Source organism: Pteropus vampyrus, unplaced genomic scaffold (assembly GCF_000151845.1).
Source record: "Pteropus vampyrus isolate Shadow unplaced genomic scaffold, Pvam_2.0 Scaffold31, whole genome shotgun sequence".
NCBI lineage: Eukaryota > Metazoa > Chordata > Mammalia > Chiroptera > Pteropodidae > Pteropus > Pteropus vampyrus.
Genome location: NW_011888812.1, coordinates 784,003 through 807,492, shown reverse-complemented (window position 1 = coordinate 807,492; position 23,490 = coordinate 784,003). Strand labels below are relative to the sequence as shown.

General features: G+C 48.7%; 1 protein-coding gene across 1 annotated transcript in view; it reads left to right on the top strand.

Moving 5' to 3' along the window:
* The window catches only part of ABTB2 (ankyrin repeat and BTB domain containing 2), a 178,317-nt gene that overhangs the window by 128,354 nt on the left and 26,473 nt on the right, over positions 1-23,490 (top strand). The window contains exons 2-3 of the mRNA XM_011356806.2: positions 5,755-5,901; positions 12,208-12,421. Coding sequence (XP_011355108.1) covers positions 5,755-5,901; positions 12,208-12,421 — 361 coding nt within the window. The remainder of the gene's footprint in view (positions 1-5,754; positions 5,902-12,207; positions 12,422-23,490) is intronic.

Genomic DNA, 23,490 nt, shown 5'->3' with positions numbered 1-23,490 from the left:
CCCGCACTATACTCTCCCCGTCTCCCGACATTTTCTCCTCCCTCAAACACTTGGGCCTCACAGTATAGTGGTCCCATCAAATGGGTTCTGTCCAAGAATTAGATGAGCTTTCGATTATTCTCGATGAGTCATTTTTTCATGGATGATCGACAACTCATCAGTCAGGCATATTTCATTCCACTTCTAGATTTTTCTTCTTGTGCCCTTCATCTTCCCCTTGCCTCAATACCCACCCTTCCCCCAACTTCTTTGGGCTTAGCATCTCAGGAAAAATACCATTCAATGAAGTTTTTTTTTTTTTCCTTTAGAATCCACTATCTGTATACTCTATTCGGATCTTTCTGAAAAATATTCATGCTTTAACTTTTCAGCACTTTGTTTCGGTATGACTAATATACAACTGGGCATTAAATGTACTATATATAACATTCTAGATCAGAGAATGGAAACACTTTTTAAAAAAAAATAAAAAGGGTTGAACTGTGTGGGCTTTTTGGAAACTGTTCAGCGGGGCAATATAATTTTTATTTTCAGAAGCTTATGAATTGAATCCCACCCAGGCACCCAGCTCCTAAGAAAACGGGCAGAAGATGCCCTGCCAAGTTTCCTCACGAGGGCAGTGGAAGAGTAATCCTCTGTATTCCGGCTTCTGTTTTTCAGGAAACAGGAGACAGGCCTTTGCTGTCTTCACAAATGAGCTTCCCTGAACTGGGCGGCTGGTGAGCCTGGCGGGAGCGTGGGGGCGGGGCGGGGGAGAGTGCCGCCACGCAGGCTTGCTTGCACAGGTATCTGGGCCCACTGTAGTCACAGTGCCCCCACCCCCCGCAAAAAAAAGCATTTACAACTTTGAGGAGAGCACTGGTTATGGTTTATTGAGTTGAGGGGACTGTTATGTTACAGTCTTGATGGCTTTTTGATGACTGGTCAGAAAAGCTGATCTATAAATCCATCCAGTTTTCACAAAAAAAAAAAAAAAAGGATGTTTTCTTTACATTTGAAATCATGTGTCTATGGAGGGGGAGGGTTGTTATAGCTGTTGGGGAAATTAACCTTTAGGAAATGGTAATAACAGGATTTATTAGTGCTTACTGTTGACAATTCAGAAGTTAAATGGTAGAATGAAAGAGAGAAAGAGGTTTTGAGGGGTATACTTTAGTGCTGGAAGTACACGGAAAGACCAGTCGGAGAGTAGGATCCCCGCCCTGGAGAAGACTTGAGAAGCCATCACATCAACCCCCCACATTCATTTCGGAGGAGAGAATGAAACAACGCCCTTGGTATGGCCCTGGGGCTAAGCCCTGCTTCTGAAAAACCTTTGCACTGAAAGCCTGGTTTGTCCACCCAGTGTGCAGTGCATCTGCCTCTGGCATGGTGCTGGCTTGGAGGACTTGTTGCCTCTACAAGCTGAAACCCGGGTTGAATTCCTGGTTGGCAACCACTGAAAGAGGGTGGGGTTCCCAGTCTTCTGGGCAGTGGGTTCCCCATGTAACTCAACGATGCCCTCTTTGGGCACTGGTGGAGAATCACTTCAGAAGGAAACACATCAGGTCTCTAAACCCAGAGCTGGACCGTAGCCCAGTGATGGACACTGGGAACACAGCACGGAGAAACAGGATCGGGTGTGCTTGTGCGTAGGCTCCCTAACTCGAATGATTTCCTGGGAGGTGCTGGGTATTTCCCCGTTTACTGGCAGAATTATTTTCATTTCTAAATTTCAGAGAAAGAAAGAAGAATGCCGTTTCTTCTTATCTGTGGAAAGGAGTTTAAATTTCTTCACGAGGGCAGTGGGGGAGTCTTTGAAGCATGTAAAGGCCCAGAGACAGGTGACCAGAGTAAGGAATGGCCAGGGTGGGGCACAACTGGAGACAGGAGACAAGTGAGCACACTGCCACAGTAGCCAGTGAGGGAAGATGGTGGCCTGAACTGGGGCATGGCAGTGACAGATTTTTGCAGTCTTAAGCGGGTAAAAGCGTAAAAGCAGCAAGGCTTTGGTAGTTGATTGGATGTGCGAAGGAGGGAATGAGTTGATAAGGATGACTCATAGGTCTGCTGTTGGGCAACTGGGTGGATGTGGCATTGTACTCAGAGAAGGCACAGTGGAGGAGGTGGCAGCGTTTTGGGGAATGAGATAATGAGTTCCCAGATTCAGGTATTGGGCAACTAGGCTGAGAAAAATTGAGTGATAGAAGATTATAGTTCTGTATATACATTGAGAAATGCAGAGGCTTCACATGCAAAGCACATTCGCATGGAGCGTTTCAACAGAAATGCTGATTTTGTAGAAGAGGAAGGCAAAGGGTAGCTCGATCATGCTCGCTGCTCCACACCCAGAAGTTCATTTCACAGTCGCGATCTGAGCGGTGCATGTGGGTTTCCTCTATAACTTTTACAGAGTTCAACAGGGGTCCATTTCGGGTGTCCTTTTTAACTAATAACGGGATCAAGGGAAACACACCAGCATGCTTTCTTTTCCATCATGCCAAAATAAACAGTTTTTCCTAAGGATTTTACTAAATGGGAAAAAAAAGATGCCCTTTTTTTCTTTTCTTTTCTTTTTTCTTTTTTTTCTGAAGTCTCTTTTTCCAGAGCGACCTTGCCTTGGGTCCATATCATAAAACTGGAAATTTGTGTGAGGCAAAGAAGGCATCGAGGTGTTGAGAGAATTTAAAGCAAATATTTTCCATCTCCAATGAGAACTTCTGAGAAAGAAGCTTAGGTGGGAGAGAGAATTTAAATTGACGTAAAAAAATGCTCTCTTAAGGGGCAGATTTGGAAGACAAGCTGTGGAACTGCATTCTGGAAGGATCCGTGGGAATAGGAGACACAACCTTCCATCTGTAGAATTTCATGGGAGGCCTCCGGTGTCCTTGGCAGGAGGGGCCTGGGAACCATTAAAGGAAAGTCATATTTCTGGATCTTACTTTGAATTTCATCCTATCAAATCGCAGGTCCAAACACAACCTCTCTTCCTGCAAATATCCTAGTACAGTTTAACTAAAGGACAAGGTGGCCAAAGTTAGAATATCAGTTCATTTCAGCAGCTTGAGAATCAAGAGACTGAAATTCTAGCCCAAGTTCAGTCTTAGACCCTCAATAACTTTGGACAAGTTACTTAACTTTGGGAAGAGGGCCTTGGATTTCTCATCTGTAAGATGGGGGTGATTAGGTACCTCACGAAGGCTCAGGGAATTATATGTGATCATGGCATGTAAGTCGTTATCACAGTGCATGGCACGTAGTCAGCCCTCAATAACAGTCAGCACTATTGGTGACGCGGCTCTTATTCATGATGACTGTCCTCCCTCCGTTGCCAGAAGAATAAATTACTCGATATAAAAAGTCTCTTAAAAGCAGAAGGTACTATGCAAAAGCGGTGATGCTATCAATTACTATTATTAATAATAGCTTCATAATTACTTTTGCCACAGTATTAAGTGAAAGTCCCTGTGGGTGGGTGATGACTGGGAAAATGGGAACAATTATTAATGGAGCTGCCAACTCCTGTTACTAGATCCATCGACATAATATTTCTCTCTAAGAATCCTTTGACAAATAAGCTGAATTTCCTATTCCCTTGCCCTAAGCACTGTAAATGTGATCCACATGTCCCCAGTGTTGTTTCTATAGATTAATAACAAAGAAAAGAGGAGGAACCAGGGCTGTACTGGGACCCATAGCTGTGTGGATTTCTCAAATGTTGGGCTGTCTGAGGGTTTTAGCTTGTGTAGAGGTGGGGCGGGGGAGGCAGGGGGAAGCTGTTCTCTCTTGTTTCACTTGTTTTAATGTTCAAAGCCAACTTTTCCTAATGGGTACTCAGCTCTCAGGGAGAGTTTCTGCTTTGGGGAATAGGGCTGGCCCAGGGGGCAGTCATGCCTTCCTCCTCCTCTCCCTGGAAACGGCTTTGAGGAAGTTCTTTGATGCGGGGCCTTGCCAGACAGGAGTCAGTGCCGGATGTGATAGGAGGGGCCACTGCCATCAAGAAGGGGCAAAGGGAGATTGGGGGTGGGGAGTGGGGGAGACCAGTCTAAGCCACACCAAGACAGTGCCAGGCTGCAGTGAGGCAGCACAAAAGAGGGCAGGGAGGTTGGGTCAGAGGAATGGCAGGCTAGGAAGGCAGGGCTGACCACCTGATGAACATACAGAGTGGTCAGCATCTAGGCAGGAAGAGAATGCCATGTGTGTTTGCCCCAAGAAAGAGAAATACACCGGGCTCAGCACAAGGGCTTCTGTGGGTAAAGCGAGCAGTAATAATACAGCAGTATTATCACATTCACAAGCCACCAAATCAGGACAGCCATAGATGAGCTTGGGGGTGTGTTCATTGGATCCGGGCTTTCAGAGGGTTAAGTGTGCACAGTTTATAGTCAATCAGACCCAGGTTCGAATCCTAGCTCTCTCTAGCTCTGTCACTTAGTGAACAAGTTGTTCAAACTCCCTGAACGTCAGTCTCCCAGCATCTAAAATGGGGACAGAAGTGCATACCTTGTTGAAAGAAAAGTGAGATAGTGTAAACAAAGCCTACATTCCCAGCGCATAGTAAAAATAATGCCACAGCTCCCGACCAAGCACATTCTCTGAGCCACACTCTGAGCCAGTGGCCCAAGCTTTGACGTCCAGCATCTCAGTTAATCCGCGTAGCTGCTCTGTGGGGTAGGTACTCTCCTTATCTCTAGTTAACCGGTGAGGAGTTGGAGGCACGGAGAAGTGAGGTAACTCGCCCAAGATCACACTGCTGGTTAAGTGACAACAAAAAACATGAACCCAAATGTTCCAGCCCTACCGTAACTGCTCTGCTACATACCCTGTGGCTGTTGTCATCCTCGTTACATTTCTGTGGGGGGAACAGGGAATTCTAACCCGAATTTGGCCACCTCCCAGGGGCTCTCCAGTTATCTCAAGGAATTTTAAGAGATTTTCCCAAAACGGACTGATTAAATTTCTATGGGTATTTTCCTTAAAAAAAAAAAAAAAGTTCAGGGTGGATGGACAAAGAGGCATTGATCAAAGCAACAGCAGTTACTAAAAGCTGGGAATCTCTGTGATCACATGCTCTTAAGAACCAACATGTAATTTTCAGCCAGCCTGATTTTACTTTTCTGGTGCTTTCTAAGAAGCCACACAGAGAGTTAGAGAAATTTACGGGCTCTCGCCCTCTGGGATTAATGCTGACAGCCCCGTTTCTCCGTTGCCGAAGTGCTAATGAAAAACACTAATTGGACTTGGCCAGCGGCTGGGACGTGTCCCCTTCTTAGAGGGGAGAAGGCGACATCTCTTTCTCCGTAGTTTCTCCCAGTCCCTCTCGTGGCTTGAAGAGGGAAAGGACTGAGGGTGACGCTGCCCTTTAGACAGTCAGGTAGATGCTGACATCCGGCTCAGCACTCCCGTCAGCACCGTGAAGACAGAGCCGGGTCTCTCTGTGTCGCCCCAGCACTGGGAATGGAGCACAGAGCCTGGGCCGAGTGAGGCGCTCTGTAAACATTCAGCGAATGAAGAAGTGAAGGAGTGCACGAGTCCTTGTATGTCCCACAGGCGTCATTTGGCCAGTTCCTTGTGCCACTCCAAGAAAGGGAGGTCTCCGCGTGGCTTAAAACCACGTGTACAAGTCGGCTGCACCTCACCCTGGCCCCTAGTAAGAAGTCAGTGGTCTGCACGTGGAGCCTTGAGATTGCTCTAAGAGGAAGTGAGGGCAGGGCCATGGCCTGCGGAGCTTTGCTCCTTTCCTGAGGTGACCTGTCTGCCTTGTTTCCCCCACAGGTGTCCTCTCCCTCCCGGCATACTTCAGTCCCTACAACGGCGGGTCCCTGGGCCATGATGAGCGCGCCGATGCCTATGCGCAGCTGGAGCTCCGGACACTGGAGCAGTCCCTCCTGGCCACCTGCGTGGGGAGCATCTCGGAGCTGAGTAAGTGTGGCATCTATGTCTAGCTGGCTGTAAAGGAGAAGGAGGGGTGAGGTCGTCTTCTGGGGTCTGGCCTCCTCCTCCTCTGTGCTTCTTGCCTTCCCTGAAAGCTGCATCTTTCTAGGCCAGAGGTTGCAAACTGGCGTTTCACAAACATGTATGGTTTGGCCAGCATGTGGACTTAATCACACACAAATCCAGATTTGTGGATTCTCTTGAAAAAATCAGATGGTCTGGCAACGCTGCATCCCTCTCCTGCATGGCAGTGATGAGGGGGGGCTAAGTAGCAGCTACGCAGACAGCGTGTGTCCCCTGCATTGTCACATAGTCATTATCTTATAGCTGGCCTGTTTCATTTATTTATTTTACCTGTCTGGCCCAAAAGGCTGTGAATTTACAACTAGTATTTTTTTCTTAAAAGAAAGCACCCTTAAAAACTCAACATAGAAAAAGGAAGATAAAAAACAACTGCTCTGGCTGAAGGAGGGTGTGGTTGGGCGGCCTCGGTCCTGCAGCGGCCCTGGGCGTCTCCCAGGCCTCACTGCTCTGTGGAACACGGCTGGAAACCCCTTGGTCTAGGTCATTACGGTTTGAAGCTGCTTCACAAGAGTCTGTTAGGAGGCAAGAAGTGCCCTGCATCTCCTGATCTGTCCTTCTCGTTGCTGCAACTCTTTGAGAAATCAAACTGCACACTCTTCCTCCTCAGTTCTCCCTCACTGTGTCACGAGACCGCCGAATGGAGGGCTTTTTCACACATGCCAAGGGTTATAGCACACAGTTTGGAAACAGATGCAATTCTACTCTGCTCCAGCCTTTTCCCTTTTTGCTTTCTTTAAGTATTCTGGCCCCCGAACACTGAAGAAAACCTTTCTGTTTCTTCAGGACACAGCTTCCTCCTATTCTCCCTCCATTCTTCCTCTCCTTCCCAGGACAGGAAACAGAGGTACTTGGTGCAGGGTCACAGAGCAGAGCAGTAATAGGGCTGGGAGAGAAAATGGGACCTCCAGCTCTGACTCCTGGGAGCATTGCAGCATGGCCACCTGGGTCCCCTGCCCCTTGACAGACACTGCAGAAAGTGGGCTCAATGTATGGCTTGGTTTCCACCCGTGATGAATGTCTCCTTGACAGTGGGCTACTGGGAGCCAAGCACAGCCTGTGTTTGGCAAACTCTGCTGCCCTGAGAACAGTGAGGGGCTCACTCAGCCCTCAGACCACTGAAGAGCTCCTTGGTTTTATGTTGCATTTTGAACATTAAATGAGCACTTACTATATGCAGGGCACGGCATGAAGTGCCTTATTCACATGATCTCATTTATTCCTGAAAAGAATTCAGCAAAGTTTTTCCTGATGAGGAAATGGAGGCTGAGAAAAGAAAAATGATTTCCCCCAAGTCGCGCAGCTAGTAAGAGTCACTGGGGGCTTGACTCCCGACGTGCCTGGCTTTAGCGAAGCTCTTTATCATGTGGGGCTCTGGGCTCCTAGATGTGGTTAGCAGCCCATTCAGGGTGGCTGAGGTCAAGACTGAACTCTGATCCTTGGCTTTTTCTCGTGGCGGCCTCTGTGTCCACTACAATCCACAGCCAGCCAAAGGGGAGCATTCAGAAAATTCCCTTGGGGAAAGAAGGGCTTGTCATTATTCTGGCCTTACTGTTCAGCCCAGAGACAAAGTCCTATTGGTTCTACTTTCTAAGCTATCCAAACTTTAGTTTGCTCCTTTTACCACTGCTACCAACTCAGCCCAAACCAGAGCCATTTAAAACACAAATTGGATTATGTCACTTATCTGCTCAATATCCCCTCCATCCACCCCCACAGCTTCCCATCTCACTCAGTGAAATCCGATGTCTTCACCATAGCCCAAGATCGAACATATGGCTTTATCACCTGCTATTCTTCTCTAGTTCACTGTGCTCCAGCCACCCCGGCCTCCTGGCCAAGTACTTCCTACCCCAGGGCCTTTGCACTAGCTATTCTCTGTGCCCATGAGCTTTTTCACAAATACTAAAGTATGTTGGTCTTTCACTTTCTTCAAGTCTCTGCTCGTATGACATCTCATCAGATAGGCCTTCCCTGAGCACCCTGCATAAATGAGCACCCCACTCTATTTCCTGTCCCTTCTCTTATGGCTTTGATTTTTTCAAAGCACTGATCACCACTTGACATTTATCCCATATTTACATGTAAATAGTTTATCATCTCTCTCATCTGACTAGAATATCAGCTTCATAAGAATAGAGACTTTCTCTGCTTTGCCCCCTGCTGTTCTGTATCCTTAGTGATTAGGACTGTACCTGATGCGCGCGCGCGTGTGTGTGTGTGGTGTGTGTGTGTGTGTGTGTGTGTGTGTGTGTGTGTGTGTGTGTGTGTGTGTTAGAAGGAATGAGTTCTCTGTCATCCTCCTAAGTGTTTGCCTCCTAAATCCCACCTAGGAGTGGGTCACATCCTGGCCCAGCCGCTCCTGGGGGCAGAGGGAGGAAGCAGCTGCATAACATCTTTTCACAGACAACTGGACAGGCTGCATCAAGTTGCCAGAACTCTCTGAAACCTGGGTTTTTGCTCACCCACTGTGAAGGAGGGAGGAGATAAGGTGGAGGCCGACATTGCAGTTTTTCACTCCAAGACTAAAGAACTTAATGAGGCTAGTGATACTTGGCACTGAGCCACATGTACCTAAAGCTTTACCCTGGGTTTAACATGCATTAACTCCCTGCACCTCGCCAAGACCAGTCTGCCAGGTAGGTCAAGACGTTTCTCTCTTATATCAGGTCAACCGCACAGGGAGCTGGGGCACTTGTAGTTTTCTCTGTGCTCCTCTACCCATGAAAATGTAAATGGGAGAGAATAAAAAGTAAGAAAAACGAAACATTTCTTTTTAACGGCAGCCAGATGGTGTAGGCCTCATTTCGAAGACGGCGCTAAATTCCAGACGCTCACTGCTCGTTTTATTTGATGGCTCATAACGAGGGGTGGGCAGACCAGAGTGAAACCTGTAGCAAAAGGCTCTCATGATTAACAAGCAGTGAAGGCTTGTTTTTCATGCCTTGTGGGTGTTTCTGGGATGAAGACTGAGATTTCATCCAGCTTAAGATCAATTGATTCTCAAATTCGAGAATGTTCCAGAAGCAGCTCTGAGTGTCCACCAGTGCTAAACCAGGAGCACAGCCCAGGCAGAGCCACAGCTTCTCACACTAGCTGTGGTGATAGCCAGGGATTTTATCTGCCCTGCCCCTACATCCTGTTGCTGACTGAAACTTTAATAAAACAATAAAAATGAATGCCTAGAAAAGTGAAATAAAAGATGTAAAATGTAAGCTATTTTTTAAAATTAGATCAGATAGACATAAAATCACTCAGTCCAATTGCTATGGGAGTTTTTTAATGTCTGAAGTTAACTCGTTGTGAACCAGTAACGAACAGTTGGCAGACCTGTCCCAGTTTGCAGACCACATTTTTAAGTTCCAGTGGTGCAATAGCCAAGAGCATGGGGCTGGGACATGGGGCCCTAGTTCAAGTCTTGGCTGGTTAGCTTACTTGTACAACTGGGACAAATCATTTAACTTATGTGAGCCTGTTTCCTCGTCTGTAAAATGGAAATACCTCCCTTAAGGGGTAGTTGTAAAGATGGAATGAGATTTTGCCCATCCTTTCACGTCTATCATGAAGCCTAGAAAATCTAAGGAGGAAAATCACTCTGGGAGAATAGCCAAAGCGAGCGTCTTTCTTTGGCCATAAATGAGGGTTGCAGAGCAGTGTAAGTATTTAGATGCTTAATTGGAGTTATCTGCAGGCATCTGTCTTTTTGGTCTTTGAGAGAGATTGACAGCGCACAACTGGGATTGGAGCGAAGTCTGGAGACCCCATCTCCAGCTGCCCTTTTGCTGCCTTCCTGGTTTTTCTGAATCTTCCAAAGGCATCTCTGTTCCTGGCGCCCCTTTAAGGAGCTCTTAGGAGCCTCTCTCATTTCTTTCTTGTGATTTTCTTGCCTGCATTCTAGTTGGAAAGGTGCTGCCAAAGGGTTCTACACCAATAACAATCAAACAATCATAAGTGTAATTAATGGTAATGACTTCTACCTTCTCTGCCTTTGAAATGGTATTTCAACAAGACTTCTCTCCGATGCTATCACAGGCTCTGTGACTTCTCCTCCTTGTGGTCCTGCCAAAGTTATGACAAGAGGAGCTAGGTTTCAACTTACTGCAGCCAATTTAGCTGTACAACTAGCTGCGCTAAGGCAGGCTGACCTGGGGGTGTCAGTGCCGGTTTCTACCACCCAGGAGCCCAAGGGCAGGGTTGGGAGCTGGCATTTCAGAGCCTGGACTCCTCCCCTGGGAAATGTGGGGCAGTGCTTCACTGCAGGCAGAGGTCCTAGAAGGAAGAGCACCATGGAAAGTGGCCTGTAGGACAGAGGAATAATAATAATGGGACAATAATCATAATGGTGTCATATTTAACCTTTACCAAATACTCTGTGCCAAGTATGACATTGAGTGCTTTATATTTACTATTTATTTGAATCCTCACACTTTTTAGGTTAGACACAATTATTTCCATTTTACAGATGAGGAAACTGAGGCTCTGATACGTAACTTAGGTAAAGCACATGAGTTAAAAGTAGCAGAGCCCTGATTTGGAGCCAGGCGTATCTGACTCTGGCATCTATGCTCTGATTCGTTTACCTGGTGATTCTCAGACCTGACTGGACATTAGCTTCGCAGATAGAACTTTTGCAAAATACAGATGCCTGAGTCCTGTCTAGACCAATTAAATCAGAGTCTTGGAGGTGGGAGCCAGTTGTCAGTAACTCACTGCCCTCAACCTTTTGGCCCTGGGATCTGCCAAGGGCACCCATACAGCTGGGCTACAAGTACAGGGATGAGCAGAGTCAGGCGTGCAGGTAGGAGTGAGGACCCGGGGGTGGGCGCCATGGAGGGCTTTTTCCCCGTGGAGATCTCCAATTCCAGGAGTGTCATTGGCCCTGCTTAGAAGCCAAACACCATCACTGTGGCTGTCATGGGGAGAACTGGGCAGTTAGTGAGCTCAAATTGAGCGCCATCCAGCACTGGTTTTTAAAATGAAGCGAAGGCATAAGGCTGTTTCTTCATTCTCTAAATGTTTGCTGAGCATCAATTATGCCATAGATCCTGCGCAGACTGCTAGGGATGCAATGGAATGGAGTACCAGACTCATAGAAGCTGCAGAGTGAAGTTTATCTGAATATATGAATGAATTGGTTCTGCCATACGAAGGATGACACTTAACTTGCCAAATTAAAACCTGCTTATTTCTCCCCTCTTGGGGTCAGCCATGTCCCTGTGCGGGGAAGCTGACCCATAGGAGAGGCCTCCTTGGGTTCTCAGGCCTAAGAAGAATGGAAAGGCACCGCAGAGGGGCCTGCAGGGGCCTGGGGCTGTTTCACCCATCCTTTCTCAGCATTGTGGCCTCACACACAATGATGGGACATTTCCTGCCCAGGCTGGTGGGATATTGAAAAGACTTAATTTGGGCAGAAACACAGCTCAGGATATGGGGCCCTGAGAACCCTTAGACTTCAGGAGGGCAGGTGGCAGCCTGGGTCACAGGTCTGGATTCAAATCTAGACTCTCTCATTTACTGGCCACATGACCTTGGCCACTTAACTCAACCTCTAAATACTGTGGCCATCCTGTGACCAGGGAAATGTAAGTATTTGATTACCAGATTAGGCTCAATTTCTTCTGTAAATTGGCGGATAATACTTGCCCCCCAGCATTTTAAGGGTCAAATTAAATCCTATTTCTGGGGAAGTGAATGCCTGGCATATAGTGAACACTCAGCAGATGGCGGGGCTGGTAGTTTTGCTTGAGGTGGTGGGGATCGAGGTAGCTTCTCTGCTGAAGTTCCTGAGCCTTTGCACAAGGCTGCACAGGGGGGTGTCACCCTTCAGTCTGGCTCTAGTTGTTAGAGGCTAGGAGAAGAGGCCCAGAGAGAGTCCCTCGTCAAAGAGCTGGGGAGAGGCCCGTGGGACGGTGGAGAGAGCAGGGTGTTGAAAATGAAACTGCATTAGCATAAGTTCTAGAGGAGATGGGTTCCCCAAGTGTTTCATTCAGCTATTAAGGCAAGACTGGAAGTGAAAGGGAAACCTAGCTGCTGTTGTCTGTCTAGGCGACACAGTCCCCACCTCCGCCTGTTGGCTCCAGGGTAAGCAGCAATTACAGAGGCGAGGCGAGGGGAGCCGATTCTTTAGCTACAAGGATTCTTGGAAGAATGTGGGCTGCGAACTCAGACTTTTGTTTCCTTTCTTTCTCTCCGTCCCTCTGCCCTCTCCTCCAGGTGACCTGGTTTCCCGTGCCATGCACCACATGCAAGGCCGCCACCCGCTGTGTCCTGGCTCCAGCCCTGCCCGTCAGGCCCGCCAGCCGCCCCAGCCCATCACCTGGTCCCCAGACTCCCTCCACACACTCTACTACTTCCTGCGGTGTCCACAGATGGAGTCCATGGAGAACCCCAATCTGGACCCCCCGAGAATGGCCCTGAACAATGAGCGGTAGGGATCTTCTTTGGGCTGCACACCCGGGGGAGCAGGCTACCCAGTGAGTGTTGACTGACTGACCGATGGACAGGGCGAGAAAAGTGCCCTAGCGATAGCCTTCCTGCCTCCGAGGAGGCGGCTGGGCTAGGAATACGGATGGAGGAAGACCTGGCCCAGGAATGCAGTGGGCTTGTCTTACCCGGGGCTGATGTAGCAGGGGGTCACTGAGGCTCCGAATGTGGCTTCTGTCTTTGGCCTCTGTCTCAGATTTGCCGGCTCTAGTGCTCACTTCCTGGGCTCTCTGAAATTCAGTTGCTCTTTCAAAAAGTGAAATGTTCATACCTACCTGGAAAGGTGGTAGTGAGGATCTAGTGAGCTGGTGCTCTGCGAAAGACACTGGGTGGTAACTGGCCTTCCATCAGTCATTGCGGTCACCTCTTTTGATGACAGTGATGTCACCGTCAGGGATCTAAGGCGTGTTTTGCCCCATCCATTCATTTTACAAATGAAGACATCATGGCTCTGGCAAGTTATTTGATCTCTAGTGGGTTCGTGGTTGAATAGCCCCAGGAGCCAGGCCTGTGGCTGCCAGTCCAATGTTTTCTCTACAGGGTCCCAGGCCTCTCCTAGCCTGGGGCAGGTCACTCAGAACAGGTTGTGCGCTGCACAATGGGCCCCAGCAAGGGAGGACACACATGGGCCCCAAGTGGAGGACACACATGGTGCCATGTCAGCCTGAGGACAGGGTGCCATTTCTAATTGGGATACTCAGAGGGCCATCTTTTAAAACTTTTCTGCCTAGAGAGGACAAGTTTTTTATAATTTGCCCAAAACACCATATATATTGGCATGAGTCAGTCTTACCTGGAGGCCACCACATGGCCACCGAGATAGGGTCTGTCCATGGCCTCGAGAGTTGTGTGCTTGAAGATCCAGGAAGCAGGAAAGACCTGCTTTCGGCTGAGGAAGCCCTGTCTTCCACCACACGGCAGGGCCCAGGAGAGGGAAGGGGCCCAAGGGGCTCTGTGCCCATCATGCAGGAAGATGATCTGGGACCTGATACAGAAAGTGCTGCCACCTTCCCAGTCCCCTTGCCCCAGCTGCCCGTCGTCTTTATGTGGCAGCGAGTCATCAACCGTGTGCTCCTCACGCCCACTCCACACCAGGCTCACGTCTCCAGTGCCTCCACAGCCGGTCACAGAAAACCAAGGTGCAAAGGTAGATTCCTGCACCTTAGTTTATTAAAAACAGCCATTGTGAAAACATTGGAAATCCTACAGACAGATGACAAACTGAGAGCTGGCAATGAAGTGGCCTAGGAGTCAGGCAGCTTGGGCACAGACAGCAACGCTGGCATTTATGAACCTTAAGACCTTCGTGCAAGGTTCCAGTGTCCCCGAGCCTCAGTTTCCTCAGCTATAAACATGGAGGTGGCAATGAAGCAGTTGTAAGGACTAAGTAATGGTAGTCAACATTTTCTGAGCATTGACTATGTGCTCGGCACTGTGCTGAGCACTTTGCATGTGTTAACGCATTTAATGCACACGCTTCCAGGAGATGAGTGCTCTTTGCTGCTCTTTGCTGCTCTTTGCAGCCCCATTTTGCAGGTGAGTCAATAGAGACAGATTCCGTAACTTGCCAAGGCCACATGGGCCCTGCTCATAACCACTACACAGGCTGTCATTACGAGAGGCATAAAGCAATAGTGGCCCAGTACACATATGTAGTAGATTCTTGGTAAATGCTGCCAGCATTGTTGTTATAACTGGCATCAGTATTAGATTGCCATTGTCTTATTTCTCTGGGAGATGGACAGTGTTCATGGGGCCAAGACAGGTCACTCTGGGCCTGACACAGACAAAGAAGGCAGCAGGTGGAGGCCCCGAAGTTTCCGAAGGAAGCGTCTAGCGGGGAGGTGGAAGCAGAGCATGGGCCCTGCCCCCAGCTGTTTCTGCTTTGTGGAGAAATCGTTGCGGTTGCCGGAATTGTCAGGGAAGGAGAAAGGGCAAGGAAAACATCTGGGATAGGGTAGGAGGCCGCGGCTTGCTTGTTCGGTGATGTCCCCGAGGGTGCTAGACTGGGCCTGGTGGCTGGGAAAAAAAGACAGGGAGCCTTTTTTGGACCCACTGCCGGAGCTGCCTGGCTGTGTGGCTGTGACTGTGGCCGCTGGCCATGGGGCAGGCCAGGGAGGTGCTCCTCCGTCAGTGCTGTGCCGAGATCCCCCTGATGTCTTTGTGGCTGTCCCCTGGCTTTCCCCCCGGGAGGGTTCCCAGCCTCTGATGCTCTAAAACAAAGCATCAGGGTTTCTGTAGGACCCGAGTTGCTTGTCTGCCTGCAATAGCTGAGCTTGGGAAGTGACATATACACGTGTATGTGTTTCGATATCTCATTATTTAAAAACCACAGTCTATGCCACAAAGCAATTGGTAGCAAAGGCATGTTCCCATGAATCATTTAATGAATATGAGACCTGTGGGAAATCAAAACCACTTTAGAAAAAAAGAATCCCAGAATTTCAAATTTGGGCATTAACAGGACAGCCAAAGAACACCCAGGCCAGCATATAGCCCTGAGCTCTCTGGCTGCCCAGTTCCTGGCTGCGGAAGTGGATCCTGCCGTGCTTGGACTCACTCTGACGGGCCAGGCCCCACAGGCCTTGGAGAACCTGGCCAGCCTTTCTTGGGGGCCACTGAGCTCACTGCCACTGGAGGCTGGGCCACATATCCCCTAAGGCACCACCACTTCGTTATCCTTTTTTTTCAATTACAGTTGACCTACAATATTATATTCATTTCAGGTGTACAACATAGTGATTAGACATTTACATACGAGTGATCTCCCCAGTAAGCCTGGTACCCTTCTGACTCCATAACTAGTTATTACAATATTATTGACTGTGTTCCTTATGCTACTCTGATGTCCTCACCAGAGCTCTAGGGAAAACCTTCTGTCCTCGAACACAGAGTAGCTGGAATTTGCTAGGGCTCCAAGCAGAGCTTTGCTTGTGTGTCTGGGGCTTTGTGTCTGTCTGGCTGTCTCTCTCCCCCTCCCTTTATTCCCTGAAAGTTCCTCCCTCTGTCCTACGTCAGGAGCATGGGGGGCTAGGTCCCCAACCAGAATTGGACAGAGCATCTGATTTAAGGTGCGACAGCAGGTATGTGGTTTGGAGACTTGATGGTTTGGGGATTTCTGGGTCTCTTGGGATTAAGTGACATTTCCACTGCTTTGCACACATGGGCCAAGGGTCTCGGTTTGACAGCATGGGTTTAGCCATAAGGCACCATTCACTGTGCCACTCATGTCTGTGCTCATAGATTGCTGCCTTGAAGAAATTATTCTTCCTTCTAGTTGAGGGCTGTGTGCAGCCACATCCAACCAGCTAACCAGTGAGACATGTGTTCCCTCTTGTGGGAAGCTCATCTTGGCGTTCCCTGCTAAGGCATGTGCTGCCTCTGCGCTGTCTAGTGGGGTCTTGGTATCTCTCCATAAAGGCCTCTTCTCACCAGAGCCTCCCAAGGTGGGAACGCAGGGTGGCAAGTGGGGCAGCTTTGCAAGGGTCAAAAAGCACTCTAATGCAGGGGTCCCCAATTCCCGGGCTGCAGACTAGTCTATGGCCTATTAGGAACCAAAGGTGAGTGGCAGATGAGCAAGCGCAGCTTTATCTGTATTTGCAGCCACTCCCCAGCACTAGCATCACCGCCTCAGCTCCACCTCAGATCATTAGGCATTAGATTCTCATAGGAGCACCAGTCCCTGGTGCCAAAAAGGTTGGGGACCACTGCTCTAATCTGCTGCTGTAGTGAGCCAGGCCACACAGAGGAAAGCACAGGCTCGGGAGCAGAGGTCCCTCCATGCCTCAGACTCCTCATCTATAAAGGAGCTAAGAGACTCCACTGGGGAGGACGAAGTGTGATAACACATGTAAAAGTAGCCAGGTCTTCTTTTTTAAGGGTATTTCCTTCTCTTGTGCCCCTCAACAAATCAGCGAGGCAGGTACTCACATTACCTCCATGTTACAAAGGTGGGGAGCACCCAGCTGCTGAGTGGCTTGGCAGAGTTGTGAACCAAATCTCTCTGGTATGCCTTTCACCATACCAGGCTACAGCTTCCCCGCCCAGCTGCTGAGACCTGGTCCTCAAGCTCTAAGACCCGGGTGGGTCCCAGCCTTTGGGGCCAACTCCTCTAGGTCTCAGCAGCTGGGTGGGAAAGCATTTACGGTACTATAACTATTAGCATGATCACTGGCTTTAGGCAGAGGAAATGTACCTAGGAGAGACAGCAAGGAGCGTGTGGCAGAGCTAGAGAACAGGACAAGCAGTGCAGAATGAAGCTGCAGAGGGAGCCCAGACCTCGTGGGCCAACATCAGGAGAGGGCTGAGCGTGTGGCCTGGAAGGTCCTGCCCAAGTGGTCCTGCTCGGTGGTTGCTGTGATTGGCTGGTTTTTATTCGCTTCTCTCCCCACACCACTTCTGAGAACGAGAGGAGCAGAAGGCTGCAGGAAGCCCCTCCCGCACTGCTTGCCTTGATGCTGTGAGGAGAGACATTCCTACTAAGGTCCACCCAAAACACTCAAGCCTGGGGCTGTCTGGCATGTTGTCCTGCGCCAACGGGCAGGTTCAGGAGGGACAAGGGCCCAAAGTGATACTATCTTGGCCCCCAGTTCCTATAAAGCTATTTTTGCACAGGCTACTAGGGCTATGGCTCAAAAGTCAAAGCCCTTGTCCCAGTGAGATCCTGGTGGGAGATGCTGTATATCCAGCCCAGCTCTTGGCTGCCCTGTTCCATGTCATGCTGGCCAAGAGCTTCTAGCCAGTATGTGGACAGAACTTGGAAAAGCTGGAGGCAGCAAAGGTGTCAGCCTTACGGGTCCTATCCCCTCCGCCTGAAGTCCACACCTGTGACTTCAGGTGCTGCTGAAGGATCACCTAGAGGTGTTATCTCTGCTGCCTTCTAGCAGGTGTCAGCTTATCTTCTAGGCCTTGGTTTTCTCACGGGTAAAATGGTGACAATAATAAGATGGTCACTGGGGTTAGATGAGATAATATGGTAAAGCACTTAGCTTCATGCCTGGCACAGAAAAAGTACTTATTAAACGGTGGTTGCCATCCTCCTCCTCCTCATTATTATTATAATGGTCATAATCATGTTTAGATGACATATCTGACATCTAGAATATTCTTCCTTCATTGATATAATATGATGTTTCTTAAAACGTGGTCTCAAGTGACATCTAGGTTAGTAATACTACTACTAATACAATTACTAATACTACTATTGATATTATTAATATAACCACTACTACTAACAATAATGATAATTAATAATGCAACTACTTACAAGCACCACTACTAATTATAGCTAGCATCACAGAGCACATATTACTAGAGACAGATACCCTCTTAAGTGCTTTACTTATTAACTCACATTCCTCCCAGTACGTCTGTGGATCGGTGGGGGAAGGAAGATAAGAATTATGAAGAGCGGCTTATGTGATTGAGTCTCCAGCCTAATGAGGCAGGCATGAAAACAAGACAGAAGAACAAAAATGAAAACAAACAAGCAGACAGTGCAAGAGAGAGCTGGGTTGCATGATAATGTGTTGGGTCTGCCCTCAGACCCTGCAGTCTGCCTCAATTCGATCTTAGCTCCGTCTCTTAGAGTTGGGCATGGCCTCGGGCGTGTCATTTGGCCTCTGTGCCTCAGTCTGTCCTCCTTAGCATGAGAATAATAAGCGCTGATCTCTTAGGGGTGTTGTTAGGGTTAACTGAGTTAACGAAGCACTTAGAGCAGTGCCTGGCATACAGTATGTGTCAACCATCATCATCTCCACCATCATATTAAAGAGGATCTTTGAGAAGGCTGGAGTAGTTGGGGGGTGGCATCAGGAGAAACTGGGTTTTTAATGGGGCCTTAAAGGCTAACCACAAAAGATTGGAACAGGCAAGGTGGCAGGGGCAGCAAAAGTCACAGAAGGACATTTGTTGTTTCAAAGTGCATATTTCATGACCAAAATGGATCTACATTTTAAAAACACAAAAATTAGGTGGGTGTTGGGTTCTTGTTTTCAGGTCATCACTAATCGTTGCTTAGGCAAATGCTTCTATGCAGGACTTTGTGCATCCTCAGGGGTGCCCTGGCAGGAGGGTCAAACCCAGCCCCTCCTCCTCGGGCTCTGTGAGCAGAGCAAGTCTCCTTACCTCCGGAGCCTGTTTCCTCCTGTGTAAAGTGAACATCTGAGCAGGGACTACTTCCTGGGGAGTTCCCCAAGTTCTGGGGAAATGCTCCCAAAACAAGCGAGGTACACAGCAGGAGAGAGGCGGCTCTTTGTTCCATTCCAGATGCAGAGGGGGCTGTTTCCCCTCAGATGAGCACTTTACATAAATAGGAAGCGCCCACGGATAGGCTGTGTGCTCAGTCTGAAGAAGTGGGCTCGTTAATCTTTTGCTCAGCTTGCGAAAGTGTTTTCTTAACAGATAATAGAGATGATGGCAGTGGTGGCTTTGTGCTACTGACTTGTGGTTCCCTTAAATACCATTTCAAGGAGATTTGCAATGTTAAGCTCTTTTCCTCTCCTCCTTTTTGTGCATTAAATTTCCATCTGTTTACCCAGAATGGAAGTAAAAGAAATAAGAATAGCTATTGGGGAAATTAAGTCCTTATTTCCATGTATTCCCCCGACTGGTGCATCTAGTAACCCCTGAAGTGACTTGTTTACTGTCTGCATTGCACCCAGGAAGCTGTCCCTCCCTCCCCATCGCCTTACCTGCTCTTTTTGTTGTTGTAGTTTATAGCACATTCCTCTGTCTGAAATTACTCTGCTTGTGTATTTGTTTAATTACTTGATCTGCCCCTCTCCTCATTCCTCTGCTACGTAAGTACCACAGGTTGGCCTTTTCCCACTGAGCCCTCAGCACATAGAACAGTCCCTGGCACATAGTAGCAGAGTTGAATATTTTGTTCAGTTAGTGAAATAGACTCTAGAGCCTAAAGGTTAGACTCTTTTGGAATCAAAGACCATAAGCTGGGATCTCTGCTCTTCTGTTTACTAGTTATGTGCTTTGGGCAACTCATGTCATTTCTGAGGCCTCGGTTTTACCAGCTTTAAATGGAAAATGGCTGGACCCACTTCCAAAGGTTTTTGTGGAGATCCATTGAGGTAATACATTTAAAGGACTTAGCACAGAGTAAAGTCTTTATATGTGGTAGCTGCTATTTTCAGTATAATTAGTTTTCATAAACCTATGGAAATACTAGAATAACTAAATCTTGTTTAATGCATAAATAATCCAAAAACAACAGTGAATTTAAGTATCACATCTATTCAAAATACATGTTTTCTGCCCCTCTTATATACACACTCTTCAGTCTCTGACCTTAATTCCCTCTTAACTCAGCCCTGACAGTAGCCAGGGAACTAGAAGATAAGATAGTCCTAAAGTCACAAAAGACTAATTAAGTCAGGACTGTTTAGGACAGACACACATACAAACTTTAGATTTATCACAGCCCACCACCCAAGAATTTCAAAGAACTCTAAAAACTGGATTTCATCCACCCATGGGTTCAGAGACCAAGCAGTGAGTCAAGCACTCTCTAAAGTGAATGGTGTGCCTGTGTCCTAGGCCCCCTGCTTGTTGGTTTGGCCATAGCACCCACGTGTGATGGGGCTGCCATTGATGAGTGTCAAGCTTAAGAGTGATAATATCTGACTTATTTTAACATGGGCTAAAAGCATTTAAACAAAGCTTTGCAGTTTATAAAGCATTTTAAATAGACAGCTCTCTAACGGATCCTCACAATAGCTCTTGGAGGGAGCCGTTACCATCATTTACAGATGAGCAGGCGCAAGGTCAAAGCTAGGAAGAGGCAGATCTAAGCCCAGGCAGGGAGAGCCAATTATAATAGCACAGTGAATTCACATGATCTGGGGTGATCCCTCCTGCCTCCCAGGAGAGAGCAAGCAAGCCTCTGGGAACTGGGTCTCTCACTCAGCACCTCCCTACCTGTGACTTGTGCAACTCGCTGTCAACTACTCAGGCCTCTTCCCCAACAGACTTAAGTTCCTGGTCCTGGGTGGCCAGCCCGAGGGTGGGCTTCTGTTCACCATCCGAAAAGGAATGGACCAGGGACTTGGGGCAGACAAAGGAAGTGGCAGTGCCAGATGACAAGGGATGGAGACAGGACCTGATCCTGGCCCAGCCTTTGACAAGTGCCCCCAGGGGCTGCCTGTTGCAAATGATTTCCTGTCCCATTGTTAGGCTCACTGTCTTCACAAAAAAAGGAGAAAATTGGGAACTGGCAGCCCCCAGGGCTTCATTCATTTGGAGTGTTTTTATAACAGGGCAGCAACAATCCCCTTTGTCTGCATGTTGCCAGAGAGCCTCTCCGTGCTGGAAATCCCCATTTCTGAAGGGAATCGAGTGTGCTTTCTTAAAGAAGGTGGCTTCTGCGGCTGAGTTGTTGACTTTCCAGACACTGGGCCATTGGGGCAGGAGAGGAGCTCAGCAACATCTGGAGTCCAGTCCAGCTGGTTTCTGGCCTGCTCCTACTTGCCTGCCAGGCAACTCTTCAGATTTTCCCCCTCCCACAAGACCAACCACTTCTGACAGCTGTCTGTACCCCCCGCCCCCTTTACTGCTTGAATGCTTGAGATTTGGGGAAAGATGGCTCTTAAGGGTTCTGAGCATGCCCTCTGAGACTTTGGGACCCAGCCTAGACTCAGGGCTGATGAGGCTGTGGGTGCAGAACCTGGTGTTTGGACAGAGGGGCAAGGTGGGTCCACTGCAGGGAGCGTTTTATCCAGGGGGCAGGCTCCAGGGGAGCAGGCTCAGAGCATTTGTGCAGGGCAGTTTGGCCTTGTGAAAGATATCAGAATCTTTTTTTTAAGAGCCAGAGAAATCACTATTGGCTAGCTATGTGATCCTGGACATGTGTCCAAATGTCTCAAAGCCTCAGTTTCCACATTTGTAGAATGCAGACTAATAATTATACCTCCCTTACAAGGTGGCTGTATCAGAGGCTAATATATGCAAAATGGCTTCATGCTTATTTGGCACATAGTAGGTCCTCAGCACATCATAGCAGTATGGCTTTGATGCTCAGAAGCCAATGCCAGAGTCCTGCTCGAGGCGGCAGCTGGGATGTGGGCACGGAAAGCAGGATCAAGTCCTGGAATCTGCAGCATCTTCTGTTCTTTCTCTGTCTGGTTTGGGTGCACCCCATCTACAGCTCAGGTCAAAGCCACTAGTTGCCAGTCAGAAATTCCCGCCTTTTACATGTGCATCTCTGTCAGGCCTCAAGAGTCCCAGGCCCCTACTTCCTCCTATAAGTTTCTGAAACTCTTTATCTGAGAGTCTGAATAGGTCATCTTTCTGCCTTAGATTGTGGGGAGTGGGGAAGATGGGTGCTATGTGATTACACTCAGCTGAATCCAAACAGGAATTTCTATCCGGAGACCCTAAACAAAAGACTTCCATCTCAGCCCTGCTGCCCAGGAGGTGTCTGTGGGATAAGTGAAACCATAGGGTCCTCCCAAGCCTCCCATGTTGGCAGAGGCCAATGGGTGGTGGCAAGTGCCCTTAGCGGGGGTGTGTGTTGGAACAGGTTGGAGGCATTCTTCTGTCTGCCTTCCATATGGTGAAAGAGTGTGTGGTCTCGTGAGCCATCACTGGCGCTGAGCCTGGGTAAAGAAGGCCGGTCTCTTACACATGGCAGCAGTGAGCCCCATGGGTGAGGTGTGGCCTGTGGGCAAAGGGGGCCACACCCCAGCAGAGTGGAGAGAGGCCTGCTTTCACACCTCTCCATTACAGGTGTGTGGGAAGCAGCGATACTCTGGCCTGCTGGACCAGCTACCCACCCGCCAGGCTACCGTGCTGGGGAGATTTGGCCTGAGAACTGGGCCAGATGCTCCAAACTTCGCAGCACCCAGAGCCCTCCCTGCTGCGTGAGAAAGAGTGGAGGGTGGTGGCCTGCGTGCGGTCCATGCTGTGCTGGAATCTATACCATCCTGCCCACATAAAGTGTCACCCTGGCATCAGGCCCATTTACCAAAGACGGCTGTGCCCCCTCCACCAGGGCCCAAGGCCACATCGACATCTGCAGAACCACAGCTGCCATTTCCCTTCCCGAGAAGGCTCCATCTCAATATCCTAGCTGCCCTCCCAGAAACTGCCTTAGCCCCAGCTGGCCACAGAAAGCTGTTCCTGGGCGGAAGAGTCTCCTGTGAAATGGTCGTCTTTTATCTGGGAAGCATTTTCTATTTTCCAAAGAGAAAGACCCAGTACCCAAGACAACTCAAGCCACCAAGATGGAAGATGAAGTAGTTTCCCATCTCACGAGTTCATTTGTCTGACTTAGAACCCTGGAGCTCTGCAGAGAGTTCTAGAGAAAGAGCAGACCCTTGAAAGAGCAGACCCTCTGGCTTTCCCTCCAGGAGTGAGAAATGTACCATGCCTTTATAAATTCAAAGATTGCGTCCCTAACTGGTGGGCTCCTGTGCTAAGGGATAGGGAACATCAGTGAGAAAAACAGCCTCTGACTTCAGAGAAATTATAGTCCAGAGGAGGAAGCAGACAAAAAACCATACAAACAAAATAATAACAATATGGGCTAATTGCTGCAGTGCTAGAGGGAAAACCCGAGACCTACCTCGGTGGGTGGGCAGGGCGGGCCTCCCATTGCCTAGAGGGGACCTGTGGGCCAGGCAGAGGCTCCTTATTTCAGTGCCCTAACACCAGGGTGACCAAATGTTTGGTTTGCCTGAGACAGCTCTAATTTACACCTGCTGTCCTGATGTTGTTGGTAATCACGCTCCTTTTCCTTCTGGGCAGTTTGATTGGTACATTATATGGCTACTGCACCTAACACTCATCCCTAAGCTGAAGGAGGTAGGGCAGGGTCCAGGAAATAGAGAAACGATTGACTCGCCTGGGAAGGAGTGGAGCATACTAGTTAGGAGCTTGCACGCTGGTGCACGCTGCCAGAGATCACATCCCAGCTCGGCCACTTACTAGGTGCATGACCTGGCGCAGGTTGCTTTACCTCTCTGGCTCCCAGTGTCCCCATGTGGGAGATGGGGATAATAA